Source organism: Choloepus didactylus, chromosome 21 (assembly GCF_015220235.1).
Source record: "Choloepus didactylus isolate mChoDid1 chromosome 21, mChoDid1.pri, whole genome shotgun sequence".
Lineage (NCBI taxonomy): Eukaryota > Metazoa > Chordata > Mammalia > Pilosa > Megalonychidae > Choloepus > Choloepus didactylus.
Genome location: NC_051327.1, coordinates 37,248,303 through 37,264,961, shown reverse-complemented (window position 1 = coordinate 37,264,961; position 16,659 = coordinate 37,248,303). Strand labels below are relative to the sequence as shown.

The following is a 16,659-nucleotide window of genomic DNA, read 5'->3' as shown; positions in this document are numbered from 1 at the left end:
ACCCTCCTCCTCGCTGCAGCTGGGGAAGGGGCAGCAGGCAGAGCTGGCAGGTGGGTGTCCTGTTCATCCAACCTGACTTTCTCAGGGCCCTTCTCTCAACTGCTCCATCGTCAAAACCTTATTGAGCACCGACTGTGTGCCGAGCAGTGCTCAAGGCACCCATGTGCCTCCCTGCATCCTTAGAGCTCACGTTTTAAGTGGGGGAAACAGAATTTACAAGCACCCCCCCATGCAGCATGTACTAGCAGATGCAGGGTGTAAGAGCCGGGCAGCTGGACACCCTGTCTGGCTAGCCACACACATCACCACTCAGAGCCTCAGCATTTTGACCAAAGACCCTGCCCAGAAATCAATGAATAGAAAATTAGAAGTTGCCGTAAGCATCATGAAGAAAGGAAAGAGGAGGCTGCAATAGAGAATAATCAGTTGGGGGCTGCACTTTGGATGGGGGTGGTCAACAAGGGCCTCTTGGGAGAGGTGGCTTGTCAGCTGAGGACCAGGAAGGAGAAAGCCGAGCTGGGGAAAAGTGGCATTCCAGGTGGAGGAACGGCAACTTCAGTGGCCCTGAGGTGGGCAGGCTGGGGGGGCTTCAGGAAGAGTCAGTAGGTAAGTGGCAGGAGGGGGAGAGGAAGTCAGATGGGGGGGGCATTGCAGATCAGGTTGGTAAGTGGGCCCTCATGACAAGCTCTGAGTTTACCGTCTTTGGAAGAGCTGTGTCTGTCTATTGAGGATGAGGCATTTCCCAAACGCTTTTAGTCTTCCTGGGTAGAGGTGGCTCGGGGCTCTCACAGGGATTGGGGGTGGGCACACCAGCCTCTCCACTTCCTCTCCTCACCCCCTCAACAGAGAAGGGCAGGGGGAGCATGTGTCCCAGCTTCTCTTCCCCCATGTCCCCTGGCCCCTCTCCATGCAGGTGCAGCTTGCCTGGAACAGGGGGCAGCCCTTGATCTTGCAGCTCACCTGGGCCAACAGGTCGTCAGTGCAGCAGCACCTGGGAGGGCTGCCTAGCCGGCTCACTGGGGCAGGTGTGTGCCAAGTCCAGGGCTCCCCCTCTTCCTGGCCTCTAGACCATACCTGGGTCATGCACCCCACTCTCTTTCCCCCTCAGCTCCAGACAACCCTGGGCCTGGACCCCCTCACAGCCTGTGGGAGCCTTAATGCAGACCCTGGCCGTGTTCGGCGAGCAGCTCCGGCCGCCCTAGGAGCAGCACCAGGTGCAGCAGAACCTGATGTACAAGGCAAGGCCTGGGAAGCCAGATTCCTGATAGGAAACGTGCAGGGCAGCCCTGCCCACTGCAGAAAGGGCCCAGCTCTGGGGCCAGGGCCGGCTGTGCCGTGGGACCCCAAACAGCTTGTTTCTCCACTGTGAGCCTTGGTTTGCTCACCTGTACAATGGGTGCGATAATCTGTCCCTGGCTGGAGTACAGGAGGCTCTAGGAGATAAGGAAGGAAAGTGCAGGCACCAGGTAAGCCCTCCAGTGGGGGTGGGGAATGGAGGGGCAGAGGAGCCAGGGATGCTGGGGGGCTCATCCGGGCAGGGGGAGCTCAGGTTCCCAGGGGTGTCAGGGTCTCCCCCAGAATCGTCTCTCTCCTGGGGCTCGAGATGGGGCTGCTCTGCCAAGCCTGGTACAGGAAGTCCCCCTGCTTCTTCTGGGGTCTCCCACCCCAGGTCCCTGGCACCCTTAGCCCAGCACCCTCGGGGCTCCCAACAAAATCCCTGCCCTGCAGCATAAGCAGTTGCTGTGGCTGACAAGGGTCCTGGCATCTGCTCTTGTCTGCACCGGGTCCTCCCAACTGCAGGGTGCCCGGTCGCGCCAGGGCATCAGAACCCTTTCCACCTCCACGGTGGGCACCTGCCCCATGGTGCCCTCTTATTCACCACAGGCATCGGCCATTCCAGCCAGACAAAATCTACGCAGAGGCCCTGCTGGAGCAGTCTTCACAGCCCCCTGTGCCAAGCAGAGCTTCTGGGCAGAGGTGGAGACTGGCCATGCCCACCGGCTGCGCCATGCCCTCCCCCCGGGGCTCTGTGACCTACCCGGGAAGGGGCAGCTGGGGGAGCAGGGATCCGTAGGGGAGCGGAAGCGAGAGAGAGGAGGGTGCCCCGAGTGCAGGCTGTGAGCCAGGCAGCTGGGTGCCACCGCCGTGGCTCTGCCCTGGGCCGGCTGGGTGGTGTGTGCAGGCTCCTCATCTGAGGCGTGGAAGGAACGAGAGCTCCCAGCGCACGGGGCGGCTGTGAGAGTCGGGGGCGAGATGGCACACGAGGAGGGATTAGTGTGGGGCCTGGAACGAACCATTGTCACCTTCCTCATCAGTGTTAGAGGAAGGGGTGACCCCCCAACATTTCTCCTGGGTTTGTTACCTGGTTGATTGGTTCTTTTATCTGTCCATCCACCCATCATCTATCTATCCTTCTTCCTTCCCATCTGTCCATCCTCCATCCATTCCACTATATCCACCCATCCATCCATTCTCCCACCATCCACCAACTTTCCCACCCATCCATCCATCATCCACCCATCAACCATCCATCCATGCACCCATCCATCCACCCACCCACCCATCCATCCATCCTCCCTCCCATCCATCCATCCGTCCACCCCACAGGTCTGCGTGCTTTTTGTATAAAGGGGCAGATTGTAAATATGATTGGTTTGTGGGCCGTAAAGTGTTTGTCACAACCATTCAACTCTGCCCTTGACACATGAATGAATAAATCTTTATTTACAGACAGAGGCTAGATCGGCCCACAGGCCACAGTGTGCCACCCCTTAACTATCCATTCATCCATTCAGAAAACATTTCAGGGTTCACCGTGCCAGGCCTTCCAGGTGCAGGGACACAGATGGAGAAAGACGGAGCAGGTCCTCTCCCTCCTGGTGCTCCCCTTCCAGGGGGAGGGGAAGGGGAGACAAAAGGGGACGTGGGGCACCCGGTCAGGGGTGGTGCCGGCTGTGAAGGAAGGCTGCGGGGCAGGGGTGGGGGCTGGGGAGGTGGGGGCGCCCCATGGTGGGAGCAGCCTGTGCAAATGCCCCGCGGCGGCCGGCGTAGGGGTAGGAGGTGCGGTCGGGGAGCTTGGATTCGCCTCTGAGCGCAGTGGGAAGGCAGAGCAGGGCGCACTGTCCCATGCGCCCGTCGTAAAAGTCAGGCTGGCTGGGGGGTGGGGCTGGGGTAGGGGCTGGGAGACCGAATGGGAGGCCACGGAGACTGTCCCGGCATGAGGGAGGGGGGCCTGGGAGGGAAAGGAAAGAAGCTGCCACTCCTGCGCCCCCCGAGCCGCCCACACCCCAGGCGTCCTGTCCCAGGCCCTCTGTCTCGGGGGAGCACGCCCTGGGCCGCGGTGGGCTCCTGGGTGTTCCCACCGCCAGCTGGTCCTCGCCTCGTCCTGGGCCTGAGCCTGAGCCTGAGCCTGACTCTCCGCAACCACAGCAGACCCCGGGGCCCGACTCCTCTCGGGAGCTGGAGGTGGTGCCGCCCCCGTGGGAGGATGCCCGGCGTCCCTCCCGCCCACCGCTCCGGCCACTGGGCAGCCACTGCCATCTGCCGGCCACCCTCGGAACTGCAGGCCAGCAGCCTGCTGCGAACAGGGGCTCAACTTCAGCTAACCAGTCTCCGCCTACATCTCAACCCGCGAACCCCCCACCCCGGGTCTGGGCCTGGGACAAAGCAGCTCCTCCCCCCACCCCAGCATCCAGACCTTCCTATAGCAAAGAGAAAAGGGCTGGTCTGCCGGATTTGAATCACAGCCCAGCCTCTGCCCAGCTTGCAACTTACTTCTCTCCGTGCCTTGGTTTCTGTCCTGTAAAATGGGAAATAGTCATTGCACCTGCCCTTGTCAGGTGGGATCAATAGTGCAAGGATTAACTCTATGCATCTGTCTGAATCGCTTGGCAAAGTGTCTAAATAAGTATCAGCTCTTATCATTATCAGCTGTTACTATCATCAGCCTTTATCAGCCTTGCGTCGTCCTCCCCCACCCACACTCCCAGCAGCTCAGGGGGTTAGGGAGGGACAGAGCTGGGTTCAAATGCCTGCTCTGCCCCTACCTGGCCGAGTGATCTCGGGAAGGGACCTCTCCAAGCCTGCGTTTCCTCATCCGTGATGGGGATCAGATATTTCACAGAGTGGTTTGTGGGGCTAAATGAGATTCTGCATAAACGTCCTTCTCCCGGGCACCCCTTCCCTCTGCCAGCACAGCACCGGCACGAACGGTGGGTGCTCCAGCGATGCTGGAACTGGCCTGCCTCGGTTTCTCCAAACCTGACCTTGTGACTCTGCCCCTCCATCTAACAGGAATAAATTCCACCTCCTTTGCAGATTTGTTGGGAGGAAAAGAGACGGCGCCTGCACATAGTAGGTGCTCAGGGATGGGTGCTTCCTTCCGGGCACGCCCCTTCCTCCCGGCAGCTGGGGGAGGAGTGAGCGGGGCGAGGGTGGCGTTTCTGGGTCAGGAGCAGCCTTAGCCCCCATCTCCCAGTCCAGCAGCCATGGAGGTTTCAAAAGAGCTTTTCCTTCTGTGGTTCTTGGGGCCGATGCTCACTTCCCCATTTCCCAGCAGAACCGCCCTCCTTCTGTTCCCCATCCCAGTCCTTGTCCCAACCGCTTCCCGAGCGCTGCAGGAGAGGCTGGTTCCAGCCCCTTCTCTTTTTTGCCCCGTTTTGGGGTCCATGAATGGACACAGGCCTTTCCTAGTCTTGTCCAGTCCTCACACCAACCGGGGCCCTATTTATAGAGCAGGAACAGAATCAGAGGTTAGGGGACTCAGTCAGGATGCAGAGCAGCCAGTGGGGCGATTGCTATCCAGCTGCTGGGTAACAGCAGGGTGGAGCTCAGAGGTCCCCCGCGTGTGGTTTGTGAAAGCTCCTCATCAGGCTCACCTCGTGCACTTTAAATCTGTAGATTCCTGGGCTCCCCCTCCACCCACCAATTCAGAAATCTCTGGAGGACACTCAGGAATCTGCAGCACCCCCTAAACACGCACTGCTAAATCGGGAGAACCACTGTTCTACATCATTTTACGGATTTTGAAACTGAAACCCAGAGAGGGTGACACACTTATTCAAGGTTGCACAGCTTGTTAGTTGCAGTGACTGGACTAGAAAACAGCTGAGTCCAGAAGTGGCTACACCCCTCCCCGGCCCCCCGCCATGCTTCCCCTTCTGCAGGGTCTCATCCAGGTGTGCTTTCTCTCAGGGCCTCTGCCTCTTTCTTGACGTCACCCCACCCCATTCAAAAGTTACCTGTCCTGTGTGCCCCTCCCTCCCTTGAATCCCTGCCAGCTAGACCTGCTCAGCATCTGGGGCTTTAAACCAGGTGTTCCCACGGTATCTCCTGGAACTTGCTAAGACATTTGCAGAGGTTCTTATGCAAACATAGAAAACCTGGGCCACACCTAGAAATACCGGGCACTGGGGAGGTTAAAAATGCTGGTGCCCAGACCCCACCCCAGACCAATTAAATCAGCATTTCAGGTGGGGCCCAGGGACCAGTAATTTTTAAACTACCAGGGTGGGGCTGCTGTGGGTTGATGGGTTCCGGGGCATATATTTTAACAGGCACTCTCTGCAGAGAATGGGGTGCTGGGCCCTGTGGCATCCTTGGGGCTGGGGGTCGCCTTTTCCCTCCTCTCTCTGTGGCCCCCCTCAGCATCCCCAGCCGGCCCCTTCCTAGACCTGGGGCTGGCAGGGGGCAGCAACTGGGGACACAGACCAGGGACCAGGCCCCAGTCGGGCCTCTGCTCTCCCCCAGCCCGGGTCGGCAGCCCCAAGGCTCAGTGGCTCAGCCTGCCAGCAGGTGGGTGCGTCTCCACCTCGGCTCCCAGAGCCTGGCCCGGCTGGAGGGGAGCAAGGATGGCGGAGGTGAGAGCGCGAGGCTGTCCCTGCTGCGGGCCTCGAGCTGTCCCCAGGCCTCTGGGGCCCACGAGGAAGGTGAGCACTGACAGTCGGGTCCTGGCTCCGCTGGGTGGGGCAGGGCCCCAACTTGGCCCAAGAGAGACCGGAGATGGGGGTGTTGGTTGAGAGTCTAGAAGTCCACGCAGTGTGGGGCAAGGCTGGGAGGGTTTGGATGGGTAGACAGGAGGAGGCGGTGGGGTGGGGGCAGCGAAGGAACAGGAAGTAGGCTTCAGGGGGTCGGGGGTTATTTAGGTGGCAAGGTGCGAGACCGTCCCATCAGAAGCCTTGAGTCTCTGCCTGTGAGCAATGGGGAGCTATAGAAGACTGTGGAGTGGAGGAGGAGTGGGTGGTCAAGAGGCTGAAGGAGAAGTGCCGGGTGCAACTACCCGTCCTTTCCTGCCCCAGGGAGCCAAGCAGGGAGTTTGGTGCTGTGGGCCTGACCCTGCAGGCTGTCAACGAGAGCCTCTACGTGGTCACATGCAGCTGCCACAGGGCCCCGCTGGGCCGAGTGGAGGTGAGAGGGCTGGGGCGGGGGCCGGGGAAGTGAGGGTGTCACTTTCCCCAGGCAGAGCCTGCAATGGCCAGAGCTTCCAGGCCCTTTGGGTTCAGCAGTTCCAAGAAAACAAAAGCCAGGCAGCCCCGGAGTGTGACAAAAGCGTCCTCAGGGCCCTGTTGCTGGCACAGGTGCCTTCTGCCCCCTTTGTTCCTACCCCATCTTCAGCTGTGTGCCCCCACTCACCCACCGAGGCTCTGTGGGATCCCCCAGGCTGCCTCTCTGCCCCACAGTCCTGGTTCACAGCAATCAGGTCTCAGGTGCAAGGCCGGCTGGAGAAGGTTCCGGCACCTGGTAGGTAGGCCAGGTTGGGGCACGCTTGGAGAACAAGAAGGAGGACGGGAGGCTCTGAGTAGAGACCCCCCTGTGACTCATCTTGTGCTCCCCAGGTAAGAGGGGCTGGAGTGCTCTGTGCCCGGGCCTTCCTGTTGACCCTGCCTTGGTTTCCCTGCCCAGGTGTGGCCGGCAGGTGTCCTGGACAGCGTGGCGGGGCCCCTTCCGCAGCCGACCCGGGCGGGGCTGGGGGCCACGCGGGCCAGCGGCCAGGCCGAGCCAGGCTGGGGAGACACCGATGCACCGCCTGGCCCCTACCTGCAGTGGCTGCAGCGGGGCTGGACCGTGAATGAGGGGAGGGGGCGACTCTGCACCCAAATCTGTGCTTGACTCCAGGCTCCTACACTTGGCCCAAGGCATCATTTCAATCAGAAAGGCCCCCTTCTCTCCCGTGAGCCTGCAGCCTACCTTCATTTAGACCTCACCTTATTTCTTTTAGACCCACAGCCTTCCTTTCCATTTCCTTTGGGTGTGCCGTCTCCATTCTTGTAGGTCTCTAACCTACACCCCTATGTCCACCCAGGTTTGCTGCCTGACTTCTGTTGGGTCTGCTGCCCAAGTGTTTTCAGTCTCCCGCCCGATTTCTTTGGAGTACAGCCTTATTTCCAACAGGTTCACTGACACAGGTCCCCGGTGTCTTTGTCTGTGTCTGGACGGCTGTGCTGGAAGTTAAGGCCTCTCCTGTCCTGGGTGGTAAAGAGCTACTGCCCCAGGTGCCCCCCAAAGCCCAGGAGTCTCCAGGACTGACACGGGCACAGCTGGGAGCCCCTGACTGGAGGTGCTCGTGCTGGTTGTTCAATGTTCTCCCGCCCCTGCTTATGTCTTTGTGTTGGGGTCCCCAATAACAACCCCCAGGCTCAATTCTCTAGGGACTCAGAATGTAGTGGTGTCCACGGCCATGATTTATTACCATGGAAAGATAGGAAAAGATACAAAGCCTAGTAAGCAAAGAAAGAGTTATGTGGGGCAAAGTTGGGGGAGACCAGGTGTGAGTTTCCAGAATCTTCTCCCAGTGGAGTCACACGAGATGCACTTCATTCCCCCAGCACGGAAGTGTGCTAACACAAGGCACATGCTGCCCACCAGGGAACTCACTGGAGACTCGGTGCCCAGGGTTTTTACTGGGGGCTGGTCACGTGGGCAGCTCCTACCTGGCATGTACCGGAATTCCTGACTCCCAGAAGGAAAGCACGGGTTCAGCCTCAACCACTTTGCACAACTGGTTTAGGTACAGAGAGCCAGTTAGGGATGGGTGGGACGATCCCGAAATCCAAGTTCCCAGACACCGGCCCAGGGCCAAGCTGGGAAGCCAGCCTTTCCAGGGATTGCGGTCTGAGCCTCCTACGTTGACATTTTTCTGCACGGGCTCTCGTGCCCGCTGCCTTATTTCTATTGTCCCTTCTCCTCCCTATTCCAGATAACAGGCCCTGTTTCCTCGAGGCCTGGGCTGGGGGCACTGGTGTCTGGTCTCATGGAGGGTGGGTGCCGCCTCTTGCAGGGCCCCTGCCGTGCTATAGGACACCTGTTTCAAGGTGACGCTGCGGCCCCTGGACGAGGTGTGGTAGGAGTGGGCTGAGGAGGCCTTGCGAAGGCTGCAGGCCTGGGTGCCTGGGACGTCCGGTGGCTGGGAGCTGAAGCCCATGGGGGCAGCACTGGAGCTGGTGAGGTGGGGCCTGGCAGGGTGGGGGAGGCCCTGAGGGCTCGGCCGGCCCCTCTCTCTCCAGGCTGCCCACCCGGTGCTCTCTCGGGCAAAGCTGCGTTCTCCCGAGTGCTGAGCAGGCTCTGCCAATGCTTGTTCAACCTGTACAGCTTCTCGGGCAGGTAACTCGGGACTCGGACCAGCGTTTTCCGAACACCTGCCATGTGCCAGGCGCCATGCCGAATGCCTTCTGCCCTTCATCTCATTTAATCCCATGACAACCTACGGCCTTGCCACACACACATTTCGATCCCATTTTACAGGTGAGGACACTGAGGCTTGGTCTTCCTTCCACACTGGCCAGTGAATGCCTTCTCGGCGCTGTTGTAGGTGCGGGGAGAGAGCTGTGAGAAAGACAGATGCGCCTCTGCCCCCAGGAAGCGTCCGTTTTCCTGGAGGGAGATGGACAGGCCCCATAAATAAAATATCCCTACCACAGCCGGCAAGTGAGGCTGTGCAGGCTGTACAGTCTGTTGTGTTTTTTGTTTGTTTGTTTGTTTTTTGAGTAACCTTTACAAATATAAAAACCATTTTTAGCTCACAGGCTATTCCAAAGCAGGCCACAGGCTGGATTTGGCCCGCAGGTCATGGGTTTGCCAACCCAGATCTAGCAAGTTTGGTGAAAAATGCTCTAGAAAAAAAGGCAAAGCAGGCCAAGTGGGCTGGTGTACACAGGGCGGCCGTGGGTGGTTTCATTTGAGCAGGACCCGAGCGAGGTGGGGAAGTGAGCCGGTGGGTGTCACGGGCAGAGAGCTGCAGGAAGGGCACGTTCCATGCAGAGGCCTGGGGTGGGGTGGGGTACGGGCCTGGCTGCAGAATATCGAGGCGGGCAGTGGGGCTGGCATGTGGGGTGTGAGCGGAAGGGTGCCGGGTGACGTGGGGGGCCTTCGTGGGGACCGTGGCTTCTCCTCTGAGATGGGAACACGTGGGGGGGTTTTGAGCTGAGGAGTAGCGTGGTCTCTCATGTAAAAGGTTCCTACTGGGACCGATATTGAGAAAAAAGACTGTTGTGGGGAGCAGGCATAGATGTGGGGAGCCTCGTTTAGAGCTGTCGGTTGTCCAGGCAAGGCTCGTGGGTGGCTCCGCCAAGCAGGGAGGGGGGACCCTGGCACAGGTCCTGGGGGTCATGCCATGGTGGCTCTGGTGGTAAAACACAGGAGCCAGGGATGACCCCAGGGTTTCTGGCCTTGGCTGGTGGAAGGATTGAGGGACCTTTTACGGAGAAGGGGCTGGTTGCGGGTAGAGCAGGCTGGGAGGGCTCTGAGTTCCCTCCAGTCGCTGTGACAAACCCAGTGGCTTAAAACAACATGCATTTATTCTCTTAAGTTCTGGGGGTCAGAAGTCTGAAGGGCTTCATTGGGCCCAAGTCAAGGTGAGAGCAGGGTGCGTTCCTTCTGGGGGCCCCACCACTAAGTCTGCTTCCTGGCCTTTTCCGGGTGCTGGAGGCCGCCAGCACTGCTTGGCTCGTGGCCCCTGCCTCCATCTTCAAATCCAGCAGCGTAACGTCTTCTCCTCTGTCCGAGCTCTGCTTCTGGCCTCATATCATCTCTCTCTGACTCTGACCCTCCTGCCTCTCTTGAGGACACTTGCAACTGGGCTGGGCGCCCCCAGATAAGGCAGGACAATCTCCCCATCTCGAGAGCCTTAACTTCATCATGTCTGCCAAGTCCCCTTTGCCACGTGAGGTCCCAGAGCAGTTTGGGGGGTGTTAGAGAGGAGGCTGCTGGCCCTTGGGGAGCAGCAGAGCTGGCCTTGGTGACAGGCCTGTGTGTGTGCGTTGAGCAGGGGACCCACTGGGAACGGGGTGCAGGCTGGGCAGCGGCTCCCCTCCTCCCACAGCCACGCCGGGGCCTCCGGGGACTGGGAAAGCTTGGGCCCCTGAGTCTCAGTTTGAATCCGGCTCTGCCTCTGGCTGGGGCCACCCTGGATCAGTGCTCTGTGCCTCGGTTTCCCCACCTAGAAAACAGGGTAGCTAACCTTGGTGTATGTAACAGATAGCACAGTGCGGTTCTGCCCCAGCAGCGCCCACAGCGCGGTGCTCCAGCTGCTGTTCCAGAGCGGGCTGGAGAATCATCCACCAGGCAGGGCTCCTTAAAAGTAGAAGTGGCTCTCTGGTGACAGCAGGGGGTGGCCAAGCAAAGGGATTCGAGCAGCAGTGGGCTGTGTGGTGGCTTCTTGCCCAGAGCTGCTGGCTCTCTGGGCTTCCTCGGGGAAGGTGGGGTGGCCTCTGTCCGGCACTTTGTAGTTCAGAGAGCCTCTGCCCACCCCAGCGGCCCCCAACAGGAGGCTGCGAAGCACCCCTCTTCTCCCTAAAACGCTGCTGCAAGCAGGGGCCTCCCTTTTCCTTCAGTTCCAACAATGTTGGCTCGTCCCCCTATTCTCCATCCTGAGAAAGTTCTAGAGTCATCCCCCAACTGTGCAAACCCTCCAAGACTTCCTGGCCCCAGGCTCCCTGGCTCGGAGCGCCTGCTCCTGATGGCCCAGTTTCAAGGTGGGAGCCCTTGCCACTGCAGCCATCCACCTCGCAGGGCCCAGATGTGGCCCTGGCCCCTCCCTGGGTGTCCACACCCCACCCACCCCTGCCCCCAGGCTGACCCAAGACCCCAGGGGACAGAGCATCCAAACATCTGTGGCCTTAAACCAGTGTGCAGCCCCCTCGGCCCCCTGGCCCAGCTCCCGCTGAAGGCCGTTCCCACCCCCACAGCCCCCCGACCTCTGAGCCGCCCATGCAGGTCCCTCCTAGGAGGAGCTTGTGTACGGTTTGTCGCCATTCTGCGGCTAAGGCCAGTGAGGCTCAGAGGGACACGCGTACATGCTGGGGTCTCCCAGCTCCTCCCTGTCTGTCCCCTGCAGGAACCCTACGGTAGCTGCCGCCACTGCCTGCGGGGGACAAGCCCCTGGACCCGGCCCGGGTGACCAGCCACCTGGCGGAGAGGCTGCTGCGGCCGCTACGGGAGCTCCAGGGGCCCCGCGTGCTGCCAAGTGTACCGGCTTACATGCCGCCTGCCGGGGAGCCCCTTTGAATGTGAGTCCTGCCCGGGCCCTGGGGACCCCCACCCCACCCCACAGGCTCCTCTGCCTCCGCCCTTTGGGACGTGGCAGCAAGGATCTCACTGGGCACTGGAGTGCCAGGCTGGAGGGGACGGGCCCATCTCTGGTCCCAGAAGCCACCACCCTTCCCCGGGTCACGCTGGTCCCCAAGGACCCTGCTGGAGGAGCAGGAGACCTCCAAGCACAGCTGGCGGGGAGCCCCTAATGGAGTCCAGACTCCCGGCCGGGCGGGCCTGCAGCTGGGGCTGGGCCGGGGCAAGATCCAGCGCCGAGGGCTTGGGGCCCGACCCTTGCCGTGGGTGGGGCCTGGCAAGTCTCCTAAGCTCTCGGGGACTCTGTTTCCTCACCTGTAAGGGGGAGTGGAGAATTAAACGAGATGGGGAGGGAGGGTCTTGAGTACTTTAGGGTGTCGCTGGCCCTGGGGCTGGGTAAGGAGCGACTTATCAGTGGGGGTGGAGACACAGATGTGTTCGTAACTGTGCAGGTGAGGACGCTGAGGCTCGGGGTAGGTGGGAGCCTTGCCAGGCGTCAGGGGTGAGTGTGTCTGGGCCGGGACCAGAAGCAGCTGGTGATGCCACAGAAAAGAGCCTGGGCTATGAGTTCCGCACGTCCTGATCGTGTGACCTTGGGCAAGGCACTTAGCTGTGACCCTCAGCTCCAACGGCTGGCAAAAGGGGTTCATAGGCCTCTCTTCGAGGCCATCAGGAGGCTGGCGGGGGGGGGGGTGGCGACAGCCCATGTTACACGTTCAATTCCCAGGACCCCTCTCCTGCCTTGGCCTGACCCCCTCAAGCTGCTGCTCAGCAGCAGAGCTGCCCCTTCTCAGCCACAGAAGGGCACAGAGCCGGGTCCACACGGCCCCTCCTGTGTATTTCCCATGGAGGCTTTGTCCACAGATTTTTTTAAAATTATTCTGATTTATAGTGAACATCTATTTCTTCTTTCCTCTTTCACTTTTTTTCACAGTTTTATTGAGCTATATTCACATGTCAATTCACCCAGTTAAATGTACAATTCAATAGCGTTTAGCACAGAGATGTGTGCATCCATCATCACAATCAATTCTAGAACATTCTCATGACCCCCTCAAAAAAATCCCACGCCCATTACCCATCACCCCCTGGTTCTCCCTCCTCTCCTGGCCCCTGGCAACCACCCATCTGCTCTCTGTCACTATGGGTTTGCCTCTTCTGGACATTTTGTGCACACGAGTACATATAACGTGGCTTTGTGCCGGGCTTCTCTCACTCAGCCTAATGTTTTCTAGGTTCTGCCACGTTGGAGCAGGGGTCGGAGCTCTGTTCCCTTCTATGGCCAAAGTGGCCGTTGCTGTTTCGGCTTAGGGTGCCCTAGAGCTCCAGTCACCTCGAAGCCTGGGATCCTGGGGCTCTGGCTGCTGCGCTGGGGTCGGACCAGGAGCCACGCCCAGGAGGACAGAACCCAGGGCCCTGCCTCGGTTGCCCGCTCTGGACGTCCTGGGGCCTCTTCTCTCTAGGTCGTGCGGTGGTGGCCGGGGCCAGGTACGTGGGTGTGGGGCCCTGGCGCCCGGGGCAGCAGCCTGCTGCGGGCCCAGGACTTCACTCGTGACTCGTTCTCACGCATGCTGAGCCGAGCGGGCTTGGGGGGGGGGTCACATCCCTGTCTGTGCAGCCGGACCGCACAGGCCTCACCTTCTACCCCAGCCTGGAGGTGAGTGTGCAGGAGCGGTATGGCCCCAGCGGCCAGCGGGAGGTCACTGAGCAGATGGCACTGCCCCTGAGACCTGTGGGCACGTGGCTTTTGTGGGCAGCAGCTCGGAGCAGAGCACAGGCTTCGCAGTTAGATGGGCTGGAACCAGATCCCAGCTGGGTGACGCGGGGCCTTCGCTCTTGGGTCTGTCAAACGGGGGCAATGGGACAGTTGCTGAGAAGTAAATGAGGCCACAGGCCGAGCAGCTAAGGGTGGACTTAGCGCCCCACAGGCTCTCGTTCTGTCGGACTCGGTCATGGAACAGTAACGTATCCAGCAGCCCCTGGGAGGGGTACCAGATGGTACCCCAACAGGCCCGAGGAGGGAAACGGAACGCAGGCCCCTTGCGGGATGTGCGTGCGTGAAGGCCTATGTCGGCCAAGTTGCTGGGGAACAGCCACACTTGCAAGAGGTGACGGTGGGGTGGAGCCTGGCAGAGCTGTGGGAAGGGCCTCCCAGGCTAGGGAACGGCAAACGCACAGGGCCCTGACAGGCCGAGCGTGACAAGCTCGAGGACCAGGAGTGGAGGCTGGAGTAGAGGAGGGCTCCATGGGCCACCACAGGCCTTGCAGTCCCGGCCAGGGGTTAGATGTGAGCCGAGGAGGGATGGGAAGCTGCTTGAGGAGGGTGAGGAAGGAGGGATGCTTGAAAATTTCCCTGTGGCTACTTTGCAGACAAATGACTGCTGTGGGCCAGAGGGAAGGCCGCTGCACGGCCCCGTGAGAGGGTGATGGCCCAAAAGCCACTGGTAGGAGCACGGATGTGTTTTGGGGGTACACCTCGGGGGATCTGAATGCATGTGGGAGGGGTGGTCATGGGCCGTAGCAGTCAGGGCTCCTCAGAGAACAGGCCCACTGGGATAAACGTGTGTGTATTGCAGCTTGTTTTAAGGAATTGGTTCATGCAATTGTGGGGGCTGGCAGGTCTGAAATCCTTAGCAGGGGCAATGGGCTGGAAAACTCCACACGGTTCTTGAGGCAGAGTTTCTTCTTCTCTGGGAAACCTCAGTTTTTGCTCATCAGGCCCGTAACTGATTGGACGAGGCCCACCCACCACGATGAGTGTGTGCTCCTCCTTGGGTGCTCAAAGTCAACTGATAGTAGATGTTAGCCACTTCTACAAAGAACCCTCCCAGAAACACCTAGATCAGTGTGGTGAAATAGCCGAGTCGTCTGGCCTTGCCAAGTTGACACACAACCAACCATCCCCTGTACCAGTGCCTAAGGTGGTGACGGCCGAGAGAAGGTACCCATAGCTCTGGCTTGGATACCTTTGGTCTGAAGGGCCTGAGAGCCCCTGAGGACGGGTTTTTAGTAGATGGTGGGACCCACAGGGCTGGAGTTTGGTGTATTCTGTAGAGATGGAAGAAGGTACCCAAGGTCTGGGCTGAGGCCCCCCCAGAAAGATGGGGTGAGGAGGCAGGGCCTCAAGGTAGGGGGAGAACCAGAAGGAAGAAAAAGGCACACGCCATCGGGCCTGACCGCCAAGGTGGCCCCCCAGGTCTTTGGTGACGTGGTGGGGGTGGGAGAGGAGAAGGAAACAAGGAAGTGGACATGGTAACAAAAGGCCACCCTTCAGCAAGTTTCCTTGTCAAGGGGACCGGAGTAGTGGGGGCTCAGAGGGGGTTTGCTGGGGCTGGGATGCTCCGGTGGAGGGAGGAAGCTCGGGTCAGTGCGGAAGGCAGCCCGGAGGGGAGCCGCCTTCTCTCCTCTGCTGGGAAGAAGAGCCGAGCTCAGCCAGTGCCGGGGGAGATGGGGAAGGGCTAGGGTCAGCCCTGGGGTGCCTGCAAAAACACAACTCGGGGAAGTGGTTTGAAATAAGGTATTTCTTTATCTGTTTTTCTACAAATCCATTTGTGCAGCTGTCCCCAAGGAGGTGGCATTTGGACCAAAGAATTTTTTGCTCCCCTGCCCACGCTGAACCCCCCATCACATCCCTTTTCCTCCTTCGTTGGAGGGCCTGTTCAGCCCCCATCTGGCCCACAGGTGTACAGGCGATACACTGCCAACCTGCCTGGGGAGGGCTGTGTAAACCTCCACTGGCCAAGACGGGAAGGGATGTGCCCAGGATCGGGCTGACGAGTGAGGATGGCATCTCTGTGTCCTGTGATGTCTGAGCCAACCTCTGCAGCTTGACCTTGGACCTCTGGCACCATAATAGGTCTGGGTCTCCGATGGTGGCCTGGAGCAGTGCGGTAGGGGGCAGCAGGCAGGCCCACTGCTGCTCCTGGGGCCTCACCCCCTCAGCCTGAAGGGCCCAGAACGGGGAAGAGCCTCGAAGGCCACTCATTTCCCGTCCTCTGATCACTTCCAGTGGGGGCCACGCCCTCCTTGGCAATGCCTTGTGGAAATAGGTCCCTTTGTTGACCACTTGCCTCATTTCTAGCCCTGTAATGTGTGCATTTCATACAAATTCTCATTTAATCCTCTCAGTTGTTTTACAGATGATCTAATGGAGACCCTAACCGGGGTTTCGAGCCAGGACAGGTGCTGAGGGGACAAGACTCGGTGGGGCCCTTGTGCCCTCCCACACATGCAGGCCTGCGGGAGCCAGTTCCCAGCCTCGTGGTTGGCAGGCGAGTGCGGCATCCCTGCCACCCCTGCTGTCCCCCCCGCCCTGCAGGTGATGAGCTGGTGCTGCCGCAGCCACCATGGCCGGCAACCTGGAGGAGTTCGCCTGCAGCTGGCAGGTGAGGGTAGCGATCTGGAAACAGGGCCCCGTGCACCCTGGCAAGGGCAGGGTCTGTGAGAGCAGAACCCAGGAGGGGTCCTCCCTGCCAAGGCTCCTAAGGGCCGCTCACCCCAGGGTCAAAGAGAAGTGGCTTGACCTGTGTGCTCTGAGAAAGGTGCCAATTACCTCCCGCTGAGGCTGATGCTCCTGTCTGAGCCTCCCCAGGAAAGAAGGTGGGAGGGCAGAGGGTCACGGGCAGCTGCTGGACCACACACATGACTTAGCAAGTATGCCCAAGACTGCACCCCGTCTGCCAGGCCTTCTTCCAGGACCCCCACTCTGGCCTGGGGAACAGCGTCAAGGTGGAGAGTGTGAGGCTGGGCTGCACAGCAGCTGGACCCCTCCCAAGGACTGACAGTGGGTGCTGGATCTCAGCTGGACCCTGCCCCAGCTGCCTCCATCCACCTCTGCACCCAGGGCTTCATGCCCCTGCAGCCTTCCCCATCTGCGGTAAGCTGCCCCAGCCAGCAAGTGCTCTGCCCCATCTGGTTGACCTCTGCTTTCCACAGAGGAAAAATCAGTTCTTTTCTCTTAGCTCCTGCCAGGAAGGACAGGCACTCAATTGTCACACATTGTGCTAAGCATCAAAACAAAACAGTTAATGAGCAAGGAATACTTAAACCCACAAACCTGCCATCAGGGGATTTGAATGGCCACTACCGACAATGTCTGGA

The 16,659-nt window shown here is 59.9% G+C and overlaps 1 protein-coding gene across 1 annotated transcript in view; it reads left to right on the top strand.

Moving 5' to 3' along the window:
• LOC119517245 overlaps positions 1-16,340 on the top strand; it is a 119,137-nt gene extending 102,797 nt beyond the window's left edge. Inside the window, 21 exon segments of the mRNA XM_037813807.1 lie at positions 914-981; positions 983-1,025; positions 1,109-1,179; positions 1,885-1,931; positions 1,934-2,117; positions 3,306-3,479; positions 5,749-5,927; positions 6,212-6,405; positions 6,678-6,738; positions 6,884-7,062; positions 8,295-8,392; positions 8,428-8,598; positions 11,181-11,235; positions 11,344-11,460; positions 11,641-11,826; positions 12,871-13,047; positions 13,178-13,375; positions 15,241-15,292; positions 15,295-15,449; positions 15,794-15,944; positions 16,255-16,340. Coding sequence (XP_037669735.1) covers positions 914-981; positions 983-1,025; positions 1,109-1,179; positions 1,885-1,931; positions 1,934-2,117; positions 3,306-3,479; positions 5,749-5,927; positions 6,212-6,405; positions 6,678-6,738; positions 6,884-7,062; positions 8,295-8,392; positions 8,428-8,598; positions 11,181-11,235; positions 11,344-11,460; positions 11,641-11,826; positions 12,871-13,047; positions 13,178-13,375; positions 15,241-15,292; positions 15,295-15,449; positions 15,794-15,944; positions 16,255-16,340 — 2,646 coding nt within the window.
• Positions 16,341-16,659: the final 319 nt, after the last annotated feature.